The 13,649-nt window shown below is 39.0% G+C and overlaps 1 protein-coding gene across 11 annotated transcripts in view; it reads right to left on the bottom strand.

Annotated features, from left to right (window-relative positions):
- BTRC (beta-transducin repeat containing E3 ubiquitin protein ligase) overlaps window positions 1-13,649 on the bottom strand; it is a 182,530-nt gene that overhangs the window by 27,456 nt on the left and 141,425 nt on the right. For all 11 annotated transcript variants that reach the window (XR_016388153.1, XR_016388152.1, XM_089898074.1 and 8 more), the window contains one exon: window positions 1,173-1,404. Coding sequence is in view for 9 of the 11 variants with exons in the window: in XM_089898074.1 (XP_089754200.1) it covers window positions 1,173-1,404 (232 nt within the window). In the remaining 2 variants the exon portion in view is untranslated. The remainder of the gene's footprint in view (window positions 1-1,172; window positions 1,405-13,649) is intronic.

Raw genomic sequence — 13,649 nt, 5'->3', positions numbered from 1 at the left:
CCTACTTCTGGTATTTTTTTCCCTAGGATGCCCAAAAGATGAATAAGAATGTCCACCACAGCACAGTTTATAATGCAAAAAACATTTTAAACTACCTAAATGTTCAATAAAGGGTTTAAATAATGTGTGCTTCAATCACCATAAGTAATACAAATACTATAAAAAAATTATTTTTTAAAAGAACCAACACTTAGAAAAACACATTAAGAGAATACAGTAAGAAAAAAATGTTACAAACACTTATGAGGGAAATATACACACCTAGGAAAAATATTAATAGCATATTAGTAGTTCTCTCTGAATGGTAGGGTTCTGGTAAATTTTATTTTTATATTTTAAACTGTTTTGAATTTTCTAAACTTCCCATAAGTGCTATAATCAGGAAACAACTGAAAAAAAATAAAAACAAGATAAGCTATTTTAGAGATTCACTCACTTTTATACTATAAGCTATTAACACAGGTGAGAAACTTGTATTTTCCTGAGACAGCATTTCCCCCAAATACTGATGTCTACATAGTATCCTAGATCACCATCAAGCATTCAGTGAAACAACCACAGCACTCTCCAAAGTATTTTAAGTGTGTGTGTGTATATGTGTGTCTGTGTGTGTATGTACAAATATATATATATATTTAAAAACATATAGTTTATAATAGCTATTTAGTTCCTGAGCAGTGAGATTGTAAACCCTGGCATTTGCATATTTAATATCACAACAAGGCTCCTGAGATACCCTTCTTTCTAAAATATTCAATTAAAAATGTTTCTTATTCATTCCTATAATGTAAATATTAGGTTGATAAATTCACATAGAAATCCAAATTCAAATACATTAGTTAATATACCTTAAAACTAAGACACATTATAAAAGACACATCTCAAACCAGACAACACCTCAGAAAAGATTTTATTTAAACCTACGTGTGAGTAAAAATAGGGTGAATAGAGACAGGGAGAAGAGAGGGGAAAGAGGAGTCTATTATTTATAGAGTTTGATTTTTTGTATTTATATCCCAAGAAGGTACAATTTAAATGCTCAGTTTGTAAAAATTAAGCCAACAAAGATTTTTTTTTAAATAGAGAGATAATAGAGTTGTAGATTTAGTATGATTACCATTGTAACATATCTTCCAGGCAAATTAATGGCTTACAAACATCTGTAGACATACCTGGCAGAGCAGTTATGAAATCCCTCTGCAACATAGGTTTAAGATACGAGTTTATGTGCCCATGTTGGTAATGACACATTTGGGATATAAGATGTTCCACAAATTCCACTTGATCGGACTCTGACCACTGCTCAAAATATTTGACACACAGTTCCTTTTCCTTCTCATAGCTTGCCGAGAGCTTCCGTTGCTTGGGCACAATCATACTGGAAGTGCCATTGGCAAGTTTTGTCTGTAGAAGAGGTGAATTGAAAGAAACATATAAGTACTGAAAATAAGAGAAATTATATAATTTTCCAGTCTGGCATGCTATGTTATGTATGTCTATATGATGGAGCTCACTCTGTTACTCTATTAGTAATTGGAAGTTTGCAAACAGCAGTTACATGGAAAAAGCCACAGAAATACCACAGCAAGTTGGTAAATCAAGAATACTGCTGGATGACAAGGTATCCATTTCCAAAAGTTCGTAGGAAAGCATTATTTGGAGATATATAGATGAAAACTGATGAAAGCATGTTATTACTAGCAAGCAAAAAAGCTAATTTGCTTTTTCTTGTATACACCAGTTACTGGGCATTTATACAATTACTTACTCACAACTTTTTTTTTTTTTTTTTTTTGCAGTATGCGGGCCTCTCACTGCTGTGGCCTCTCCCATCGCGGAGCACAGGCTCCGGATGCGCAGGCCCAGCAGCCATGGCTCACGGGCCCAGCCACTCCGCGGCATGTGGGATCCTCCCAGACCGGGGCATGAACCCACGTCCCCTGCATCGGCAGGCGGACTCCCAACCACTGCGCCACCAGGGAAGCCCACAGCTTATTTTTTAATAGTCAAGTAAGAAATCCTCCATGCAAAGAAAAGCCAATGAATAATTTGAGACCCTGGTACCTTTGGAGATAAAGCTTAAATAACATCAATGCTCAATATACCCTTTTCCTCCCCCCAACCACCCCAAACTCCTATCTCTGCTGCCATCAAAATTATATGCCATAAAGTCTTCTATATTAATTGATTCATTCAATAAATATTAATTGAGCATCTATAATGTGCCAAACACTGTCCTAGGTGCTAGGAATACAGCATTGAACAAAAATAATACAGTCTCTACCATCAGTAACTTACATTGTAGTAGGTACAGCAAGCTAAAAACATTACCATACAAACAGAAAATATAATGCAGATAGTAGTTTGAAGAAAAATAAAGCAGGATAAAGGGATAGAAAAATTAATATATGCTATTGTGACGGGCAAAAATCTAAGATGATCCCCCAAGAAATTCTTGACCCCTGGTGTACAAGCATCTCTCTCAGTTATTCAAACAAACATGTAGGTACTGCCGTGACTTAATTAAGGTCCCAAATCAGGACCATAAGATAGGGAGATTACTCCAGTGGGTGTGATCTAATGACATGAGCCCTTTAAAAGCAGAGAGTTTTCTCCAGTTGGTTGCAGAAGAGAAGGGGATCACCTGACTAGGAATTCAGTCATCCTTAGGAGCTGAGAGCAGCTCCCAGCAGACAGCCAGTAAGGAAATGGGGACCTCAATCCTACAAAGGCAAGGAGCTGAATTTGCCAACAACAATAGCAACAATGAGCTGAGAAGAAGATTTTTCCCCAGAGGAGAATTCAGCCCAGCCGACACCTTGATTTCAGCCTTGTGATACTTTGAGCAGAGGACCCAGTCATGCTATATCAGACTTCTGACCTAGACATCAGTGAGCTAATGAATGGGTGTTATTTTAACTTGCTAAGTTTGTAGTAATTTGTTATGTAGCAATTAATAAACAACCTAACAATTATTTAAGTCTAAGGGGTCAGAGATAGTTTCCCTAAAGATATGACATTTGAACTGACACATGAAGGAAATGAGGGAACTAGACATTTTGTTACACGGGGGAAGAATGGTCTAGGCAATGGGCATTTTGAGAGCAAAGGTCCTGGATGGTAGTCTAAATGGCATGTTCAAGGAACAACAGGAGGGCCCAGGGTGGCTAGAACCAAGTGAGCAAAGCAAGAAGAAATACAGTTGAAGAAGTAGTCCAAGCCAGATGATCCAGGTCATTTGGGTGGTAGTAGCTATCTCCAAAGATGGCCCCAAACAATTCCATCCCTTCCTGAACATGAATTCTGTTCCTCCCATCAAGAAGTAGTTTGTCCTAGCCTTTGAATCTGGCCTTTGACTAACAGAATGTGGAGAAAGTGACATTCTGGGACTTCTGAGTCCAGACAACTTCTGCTTACTCTATCTTAGAACCTTGAGCCACCATGTAAGAAATTCAGAGTACCCTGCTGGAGAGGGAAGTCTGGAGGATGAGAATCTATGCAGAGAGAGGTCACATGGAGAAGCACATAGCCTGAGCATGACAATCTGAGACCTTATAAAGGATCACTGCTATGTGGAGAATAGGCTGCAGGGGACATGAATGGAAATTAGGAGATTAATTAACAGATTACTTCACAGTAGTCCATGGAAGAGACAACAGTCTTTTGGACTAGTAAGGCAGCTACATGCGTGGTGAGAAATAACTGGGATTCAACATACACTTTGAAGGCAGAGCCAACTGAATTAGCTGATAGGCTGAATGCGGGGTATGAGGGGGGAAAAGGAGACAAGGACCATACTCAAGTCTGAAGCTGGGGAACACTAGGGTAAGATTCAGAAATTAACTGAAATTTTTGCTACTCTAAAAGTTGATTTTCTTTAGAGGATAACCACAACGTGGTAGGTACAACTAGGTACTTGTACTTTTTTTTTTTTTTTGGCTGAATCAGGTCTTAGTTGCGACACACAGGATCTTTCGTTGCGGCGTGCAGGTTTCTCTCTAGTTGTGGCGCGCGGGATCAGTAGTTGCAGCGTGTGAGCTTAGTTGCCCCGTGGCATGTGGGATCTTAGTTCCCCAACCAGGGATTGAACCCGCATCCCCTGCATTGTACTTTTCAAAGTAACTTGATGGATCTTTGGCATATTTGACTGAGGCAAACCCAGTGTGGCAAGGAGACCCATGCTACTGTGGAGTTCATACCTGCCTAGACATATTGAATGTGCCATAAAACTGTATCAAATTTGGATAATCAACTTCTGCTATTAAAGGCACAGACTTGCCTTAATTTCTAAAGGTTAACTCCTACCTGTAGGCCTCTTTACAAATGATTCCAGATACACAGCTGAAAGTATATTTCCAAGAATGGCATTAGCCATTCTCCTTTTTATTTTTTTTTAAAAAAATTTATTTATTTTTGGCTGCGTTGGGTCTTCACTGTTGCGCACGGGCTTTTCTCTAGTTGTGGCGAGCAGGCGCTACTCTTTGTTGTGGTACACTGGCTTCTCATTGTGGTGGCTTCTCTTGTTGCAGAACACAGGCTCTAGGTGCAAGGGCTTCAGTAGTTGTGGCACGCGGGCTCAGTAGCTGTGGCTTGCGGGCTCTAGAGCGCAGGCTCAGTAGTTGCGGTGCACGGGCTTAGTTGCTCCGTGGCACGTGGGATCTTCCCGGACCAGGGATTGAACCATTGTCCCCTGCATTGGCGCACTGGCAGGCAGATTCTTAACCACTGCACCACCAGGGAAATCCCAAGCCATTCTATTTACATAGAAGGAGTGGACGCCATAAACAGCAAACCTTGGTGTACACAGAGTTGGATGTTTTTTAGCATAAATGCCACGGTTGTCTATAAGACCAAAAAAGATTAATAAGAAACTTGTTGGACATGGGCCTTGGGGGACTTCCAGGCTGTTTTATGTAGGTTATTTGTTTGTATCTCAGAAAATGAAAACTTGTGAAATATGGAGTAAGATTTTGAAGTATAATATATGTAAAAGTACATAATCTTTTTTTTTTTTTTTTTTTTTTTGCGGTACGCGGGCCTCTCACTGTTGTGGCCTCTCCGGACGCGCAGGCTCAGCGGCCACGGCTCACGGGCCCAGCCGCTCCGCGGCATGTGGGATCTTCCTGGACCGGGGCACGAACCCGTGTCCCCTGCATTGGCAGGCGAACTCTCAACCACTGCGCCACCAGGGAAGCCCAAAAGTACATAATCTTAAGTGTACAGCTTGATGAATTTCCACAAGGTAAACATACTATGTAACTAGCACCCAGATGAAGAAACAGATTATCACAAGCCTCACAAGCCCTGCCTTGTGCTCCCTTTTTCAAGTCACTAGCATCCCTAAGGGTAACCACTATTCTGTTTATACTTTAAATGAACCATCTATAAAAATGGAATCACAGCTATCAGACCATTAACAGATAAAAATGCCTAAGGATTTCACATATTGATTATCCCACCGCAGGAGCTAAAGTTCAGTCAAGACTTTGTCATGCTTTCAATGATCCAGTCATAAATGGGACCTAAAACACTGGCTATTAGAAATGAAAATTAAAATAGAAAAAATATATTACATAATGAGAACGAAGGATATATTTAAAGAGAGAGAGAAGGCCTAGCTCCAGCAGTGTCATAAATTCATTGACTGTTGATTTACTGAGCACTTTACTGTATGCCAGGTGGTGAACCAATTAAGCATGGCTTTTCTTAGATTATTTTATTTGATCTTCACAAAAACCCAATGAAATAGATTCTATAATTAGCCCCATTTTACAGACAAGGGGAACAGAGACTCAAAAAAAAATCAAGTTATTTATTCCATGTCACACAGCTGCTAAATTAAGGAGTTAAAATTTAAAACCAGGTCTTTCTACTGTAGGGCCAACACTCTTAAAACAATGCGATATGGTGTAGTAAGAGTACTCATGTAAAGTGATGATGGATCTGAGGTGTATGTCTTTCTACTTACAAGGAAATACTCTGTTTTGAGGGGTGGTGACTAGAATGTAGTACCAGCAGACAGTTGGCAAACACATGAACTCTCATGTTTATGGTTTCCTTTGCTGTGCAAAAGCTTTTAGGTCCCATTGTTTATTAGGTCCCATTTGTTTATTTTTGTTTCTATTTCCATTTCTCTAGGAGGTGGGTCAAAAAGGATCTTGCTATGATTTATGCCATAGAGTGTTCTGCCTATGTTTTCCTCTAAGAGTTTTATAGAGTCTGGCCTTACATTTAGGTCTTTAGGTCTTTAATCCATTTTGAGTTTATTTTTGTGTATGGTGCTAGGAAGTTTTCTAATTTCATTCTTTTACATGTAGCTGTCCAGTTTTCCCAGCACCACTTATTGAAGAGGCTTTTTTTTCTCCATTGTATATTCTTGCCTCCTTTATCAAAAATAAGGTGACCATATGTGTGTAGGTTTATCTCTGGGCTTTCTATCCTGTTCCATTGATCTATAGTTCTGTTTTTGTGCCAGTACCATACTGTCTTGATTACCATAGCTTTGTAGTATAGTCTGAAGTCCGGGAGCCTGATTCCTCCAGGTCTGCTTTTCTTTCTCAAGATTGCTTTGGCTATTCGGGGTCTTTTGTGTTTCCATAAAAATTGTGAGATTTTTTTGTTCTAGATCTGTGAAAAATGCCATTGGTAGTCTGATAGGGATTGCACTGAATCTGTAGATTGCTTTGGGTAGTACAGTCATTTTCACAATATTGATTCTTCCAATCCAAGAACATGGTATATCTCTCCATCTGTTTGTATCATCTTTAATTTCTTTCATCAGTGTCTTATAGTTTTCTGCATACAGGTCTTTTGTCTCCTTAGGTAGGTTTATTCCTGGGTATTTTATTCTTTTTGTTGCAATGGTGAATGGGATTGTTTTCTTAATTTCTCTTTCAGATTTTTCATCATTAGTGTATAGGAATGCAAAAGATTTCTGTGCGTTAATTTTGTATCCTGCTACTTTACCAAATTCATTGATTAGCTCTAGTAGTTTTCTGGTAGCGTCTTTAGGATTCTCTATGTATAGTATCATGTCATCTGCAAACAGTGACAGCTTTTCTTCTTCTTTTCCGATTTGGATTCCTTTTATTTCTTTTCCTTCTCTGACTGCTGTGGCGAAAACTTCCAAAACTACGTTGAATACGAGTGGTGAGAGTGGACAACCTTGTCTTGTTCCTGATCTTACAAGAAATGGTTTCAGTTTTTCACCATTGAGAATGATGTTGTCTGTGGGTTTGTCAGACATGGCCTTTATTATGTTGAGGTAAGTTCCCTTTGTGCCCACTTTCTGGAGAGTTTTTTTTATCATAGACCGGTGTTGAATTTTGTCAAAAGCTTTTTCTGCATCTATTGAGATGATCATATGGTTTTTCTCCTTCAATTTGTTAATATGGTTTATCACATTGATTGATATGTGTATATTGAAGAATCCTTGCCTTCCTGAGATAAACCCCACTTGATCATGGTGTATGATCCTTTTAATGTGCTGTTGGATTCTCTTTGCTAGTACTTTTTTTTTTTTGCGGTACGCGGGCCTCTCACTGTTGTGGCCTCTCCCGTTGCGGAGCACAGGCTCCGGATGCGCAGGCTCAGCAACCATGGCTCATGGGCCCAGCCGCTCCGCAGCATGTGGGATCCTCTCGGACTGGGGCACGAACCCGTGTCCCCTGCATCTGCAGGTGGACTCTCAACCACTGCGCCACCAGGGAAGCCCTCTTTGCTAGTATTTTGTTGAGGATTTTTGCATCTGTGTTCGTCAGTGATATTGGCCTGTAGTTTTCTTTCTTTGTGACATGTTTGTCTGGTTTTGGTATCAGGGTGATGGTGGCCTCGTAGAATGAGTTTGGGAGTGTTCCTCCCTCTGCTATATTTTGGAGGAGTTTGAGGAGGATAGGTGTTAGCTCTTCTCTAAATGTTTGACAGAATTTGCCCCTGAAGCCATCTGGTCCTGGGCTTTTGTTTGTTGGAAGATTTTTAATCACAGTCTCAATTTCAGTGCTTGTGATTGGTCTGTTTATATTTTCTATTTTTTCCTGGTTCAGTCTCGGAAGGTTGTGCTTTTCTAAGAATTTGTCCAGTTCCTCCACGTTGTCCATTTTATTGGCATATAGTTGCTTGTAGTAATCTCTCATGATACTTTGTATTTCTGCAGTGTCACTTCTCCTTTTTCATTTCTAATTCTATTGATTTGAGTCTTCTCCCTTTTTTTCTTGATGAGTCTGGCTAATGGCTTATCAATTCTGTTTATCTTCTCAAAGAACCAGCTTTTAGTTTTATTGATATTTGCTATTGTTCCCTTCATTTCTTTTTCATCTATTTCTGATCTGATCTTTATGATTTCTTTCCTTCTGCTAACTTGGGGTTTTTTTTTGTTCTTCTTTCTCCAATTGCTTTAGGTGTAAGGTTAGGTTGTTTATTCGAGATGCTTCTTGTTTCTTGAGGTAGGATTGTACTGCTATAAACTTCCCTCTTAGAACTGCTTTTGCTGCATCCCATAGGTTTTGGGTTGTCATGTTTTCATTGTCATTTGTTTCTAGGCATTTTTTGATTTCCTCTTTGGTTTCTTCAGTGATCTCTTGATTATTTAGTAGTGTATTGTTTAGCCTCCATGTGTTTGTATCTTTTACAGATTTTTTTCTTGTAATTGATATCTAGTCTCATAGCACTGAGGTCGGAAAAGATACTTGATACGATTTCAATTTTCTTAAATTTACCAAGGCTTAATTTGTGACCCAAGATATGATCTATCCTGGAGAATGTTCCATGAGCACTTGAGAAAAAAGTGTAATCTGTTGTTTTTGGATGGAATGTCCTATAAATATCAATTAAGTCCATCTTGTTTAATGTATCATTTAAAGGTTGTGCTTCCTTATTTATTTTCATTTTGGATGATCTGTCCATTGGTGAAAGTGGGGTGTTAATGTCCCCTACTATGACTGTGTTACTGTCGATTTCCCCTTTTATGTCTGTTAGCATCTGCCTTATGTATTGAGGTGCTCCTATGTTGGGTGCATAAATACTTACAATTGTTATATCTTCTTCTTGGATTGATCCCTTGATCATTATGTAGTGTCCTTCTTTGTCTCCTGTAATAGTCTTTATTTTAAAATCTATTTTGTCTGATATGAGAATTGTTACTCCATCTTTCTTTTGATTTCCATTTACATGGAATATCGTTTTCCATCCCCTCACTTTCACTCTGTATGTGTCCCTAGGTCTGAAGTGGGTGTCTTGTAGACAGCATATATACGGGTCTTGTTTTTGTATCCATTCAGCCAGTCTACGTCTTCTGGTTGGAGCATTTAATCCATTTACATTTAAGGTAGTTATCGATATGTATGTTGCTATTACCATTTTCCTTGTTTTGGGTTTGTTATTGTAGGTCTTTTCCTTCTCTTGTGTTTCCTGCCTAGAGAAGTTCCTTTAGCATTTGTTGTAAAGCTGGTTTGGTGGTACTGAATTCTCTTAGCTTTTGCTTGTCTGTAAAGGTTTTAATTTCTCCGTCGAATCTGAATGAGAGCCTTGCTGGGTAGAGTAATCTTGGTTGTAGGTTTTTCCCTTTCATCACTTTAAATATGTCCTGCCACTCCCTTCTGGCTTGCAGAGTTTCTGCTGAAAGATCAGCTGTTAACCTTATGGGGATTCCCCTTGTATGTTATTTGTTGTTTTTCCCTTGCTGCTTTTAATATTTTTTCTTTGTATTTAATTTTTGAGAGTTTGATTAATATGTGTCTTGGCATGTTTCTCCTTGGATTTATCCTGTATGGGACTCTCTGCACTTCCTGGACTTGATTATTTCCTTTCCCATATTAGGGAAGTTTTCAACTATAATCTCTTCAAATATTTTCTCATTCCCTTTTTCTCTTCGTCTTCTGGGACCCCTATAATTCGAATGTTGGTGCATTTAATGTTGTCCCAGAGGTCTCTGAGACTGTCCTCAGTTCTTTTCATTCTTTTTTCTTTTTTCTGCTCTGTGGTAGTTATTTCCACTATTTTATCTTCCAGGTCACTTATCTGTTCTTCTGCCTCAGTTATTCTGCTATTGATTCCTTCTAAAGAATTTTTAATTTCATTTACTGTATTGTTCATCTGTGTTTGTTTGCTCTTTAGTTCTTCTAGGTCCTTGTTAAACGTTTCTTGTATTTTCTCCATTCTATTTCCAAGATTTTGGATCATCTTTACTATCATTACTCTGAATTCTTTTTCAGGTAGACTGCCTATTTCCTCTTCATCTGTTTGGTCTGGTGGGTTTTTACCTTGCTCCTTCATCTGCTGTGTGTTTCTCTGTCTTCTCTTTTTGCTTAACTTACTGTGTTTGGGGTCTCCTTTTCGCTGGCTGCAGGTTTGTAGTTCCCCTTGTTTTTGGTGCCTGCCCCCAGTGGCTAAGGTTGGTTCAGTGGGTTGTGTAGGCTTCCTGGTAGAGGGGACTAGTGCCTCTGTTCTGGTGGATGAGGCTGGATCTTGTCTTTCTGGTGGGCAGGACCGCCTCTGGTGGTGTGTTTTGGGGTGTCTGTGACTTTATTATGATTTTAGGCAGCCTCTCTGCTAATGGGTGGGGTTGTGTTCCTGTCTTGCTAGTTGTTTGGCATAGGGTGTCCAGCACTGTAGCTTGCTGATCGTTGAGCGGAGCTGGGTCTTAGCGTTGAGATGGAGATCTCTGGGAGAGCTTTTGCCATTTGATATTACATGGAGCCAGGAGGTCTCTGGTGGACCAATGTCCTGAACTCGGCTCTCCCAACTCAGAGGCACAGGCCTGACACCTGGCTGGAGCACCAAGACCCTGTCAGCCATACGGCTCAGAAGAAAAGGGAGAAAAAAAGAAAGAAAGAAAAAAATAAAGTAAAATAAAATAAAGTTATTAAAATAAAAAATAAAAATAATTATTAAAAATAAAAAGTAATAATAAAAGAAAGAAGAGAGCAACCAAACCAAAAAACAAATCCACCAATGATAACCAGCACTAAAAACTGTACTAAAAAAACCCAAACAAACAAACAAACAAAAAAAACGGACAGACAGAACCCCAGGACAAATGGTAAAAGCAAAGTTATACAGACAAAATCACACAAAGAAGCATACACATACACACTCACAAAAAGAGAAAAAGGAAGAAAAAATATATATCTTTTGGGAAGGCTGAGGTCTTCTGCCAGGGTTCAGTAGGTGTTCTGTAGGAGTTGTTCCACATGTAGATGTATTTCTAATGTATTTGTGGGGAGGAAGGTGATCTCTACGTCTTACTCCTCCGCCATCTTGAAGGTCTCTTTATTTCATTTTTTAAAATACGTATTTTTAAAAAAACTGCCTATACAATTTACAGTAGCATTAAAAAATGTAATACTTAGGAATAAGTTTAACAACATATGTGTAACACCTGAAAACTACAAAACATTGCTGAGGGAAAACTTAAAATACTTAAATAAATGGAGAAATATAAGTTCACAAATTAGACTCAATATTGTTAAGATGTTCATTCTTTCCAGTTGATCTATAAAGTCAATGCAATATCAATCAATCTAGCAGGCAAACTGACAAGCTGATTCTAAAATTTAGACAGAAGTGCAAAAGACCTAAACTTTAGCTGAGACAATCTTGAAAAATAAAAACAAAGATGGACTCACACTAATGAATTTCAAGACTTACAATAAAGTAATAGTAATCGGGCTTCCCTGGTGGTGCAGTGGTTAGGAATCTGCCTGCCAATGCAGGGGACACGGGTTTGAGCCCTGGGCCGGGAAGCTCCCACGTGCCTCAGAGCAACCAAGCCCATGCGCCACAACTACTAAGCCTGTGCTCTACAGCCTGCGAGTTACAATGACTGAGCCCATGTGCCTGTGTTCCACAGCAAGAGAGGCCATGGCAATGAGAGGCCTGCGCACTGCAGTGAAGAGTAGCCCCTGCTCACCGCAACTAGAGAAAGCCTGTGCGCAGCAACGAAGACCCAACACAGCTAAAAATAAATAAATACATTTATTTAAAAAAAAAAAAAAAGAATCACACCCTTAAACTACAGCATGTGGTAACTTGATGGATGGAACTCTGTAGTATAGTCTATTAAAAAAAAAAAACAGTAATAGTAATCAAGATAGCATGGCTCTGGTGTAAGGACAAACATGTAGATCAATGGAACAGAATAGCAAATTCACAAACAATTTCACATATATAGCCAGTTGATTTTTGAGAAAGGTGCCAAGATAATTCAATAGGTAAAGGATAGTGTTTTTCAACAAATTATGCTGAAATAACTGGATATCCATATAGAAAAAATGAACCTTGTTCTCTAGTTTAGATCTTATTAAAAAATTAGCGGCGGGCCTCCCTGGTGGCGCAGTGGTTGAGAGTCCGCTGGCCGATGCAGGGGACACGGGTTTGTGCCCCGGTCCAGGAGGATCCCACATGCCGCGGAGCGGCTGGGCCCGTAAGCCATGGCCGCTGAGCCTGCGCATCCGGAGCCTGTGAGCCACAACTACTGAGCCCGTGCACGTAGAGCCCTGCTCCAGAACAAGAGAAGCCACCGCAATGAGAAGCCTGCGCACTGCAACGAAGAGTAGCTCCCACTCGATGCAACTAGAGAAAGCCCATGCACAGCAACGATGACCCAACACAGCCAATAAATAAATAAATAAATTTTAAAAATCTAAAAAAAAAAAAGTTAACATAAGTGGATTCTGGACTTATACATAGGAGCTGAATTTCTAGAAGAAAACAAAACTTCTAGGAGAAAACAGAAAATCTTGGTGTTATTGGGATAGGCAAACATTTCATAGATAAGGCATAAAAGAACAAGAAAGAACAAACATATTTTTTAAAAACTCTTAGAACTTGATAAGAAAAGAAAACAAGTAATCCTATTTTGTTTTGTTTTGTTTTTTGAAAGGGCAAAAGACCTGAACAGACACTTCACAAAAAAGGATCCATATACGGGATGACCAATAAACACATGAAAAGATGTTCAATATCATGAGTCACTTGGGAAATGCAAGTTAAAATCACGAGACACGACTACATAGTTATTAAAATGGCTAAAATTAAAAAGACTGACCATACTAGGTAGTGGCAACAACGATGAGCAACTGGGTCTTCCATACATTGCTGCCAGTAATGTTTAATAGCACAGCCATTTTACAAAACAGGCTGACAGTTTCTTACGAAGTTATATATCTATTTCCCATATGACCCAGGAATTTCACTCCTAGGTGTTTACCCCTTCCCAATGGAAAAAAAAAATTTCCACACAAAAACTTGTACATGAATGTTCATAGCTGCTTCATAATAGTCCCAAACTGAAAGAATCCTAATTCCCATCAAGAGTTTAACTGATAAACAACTTGTGATATATCTGTACAAAGGAATAGTACTCAGCAATAAAAGAACAAACTACAGATACACAAAATGACAAGGATGAATCTCAAAAACATGCTGAATGAAAGAAGCCAGGCACAAAAAGAATATATTACTTTATGATTCTACTTATATAAAACTCTAGGAATAACAAACCTAATTTATAGTGATAAAAACAGAACAGTGGTTGCCTGGGGCTGGATATGGGGATGGGATTGACTGGGTAAGGGCACCAGTGAAGTTTTGGGGGTAATGAAAATGCTCTATATTGTTGACTGCTACACAGGTATATACATTTGCCAAAATTC

The sequence above is a fragment of the Delphinapterus leucas genome, chromosome 16 (genome assembly GCF_059928025.1).
Source record: "Delphinapterus leucas isolate spDelLeu-1000000601 "Yukka" chromosome 16, BTC_Dleu_Yukka2, whole genome shotgun sequence".
Lineage (NCBI taxonomy): Eukaryota > Metazoa > Chordata > Mammalia > Artiodactyla > Monodontidae > Delphinapterus > Delphinapterus leucas.
This window is presented reverse-complemented; position numbering and strand designations above follow the sequence as displayed.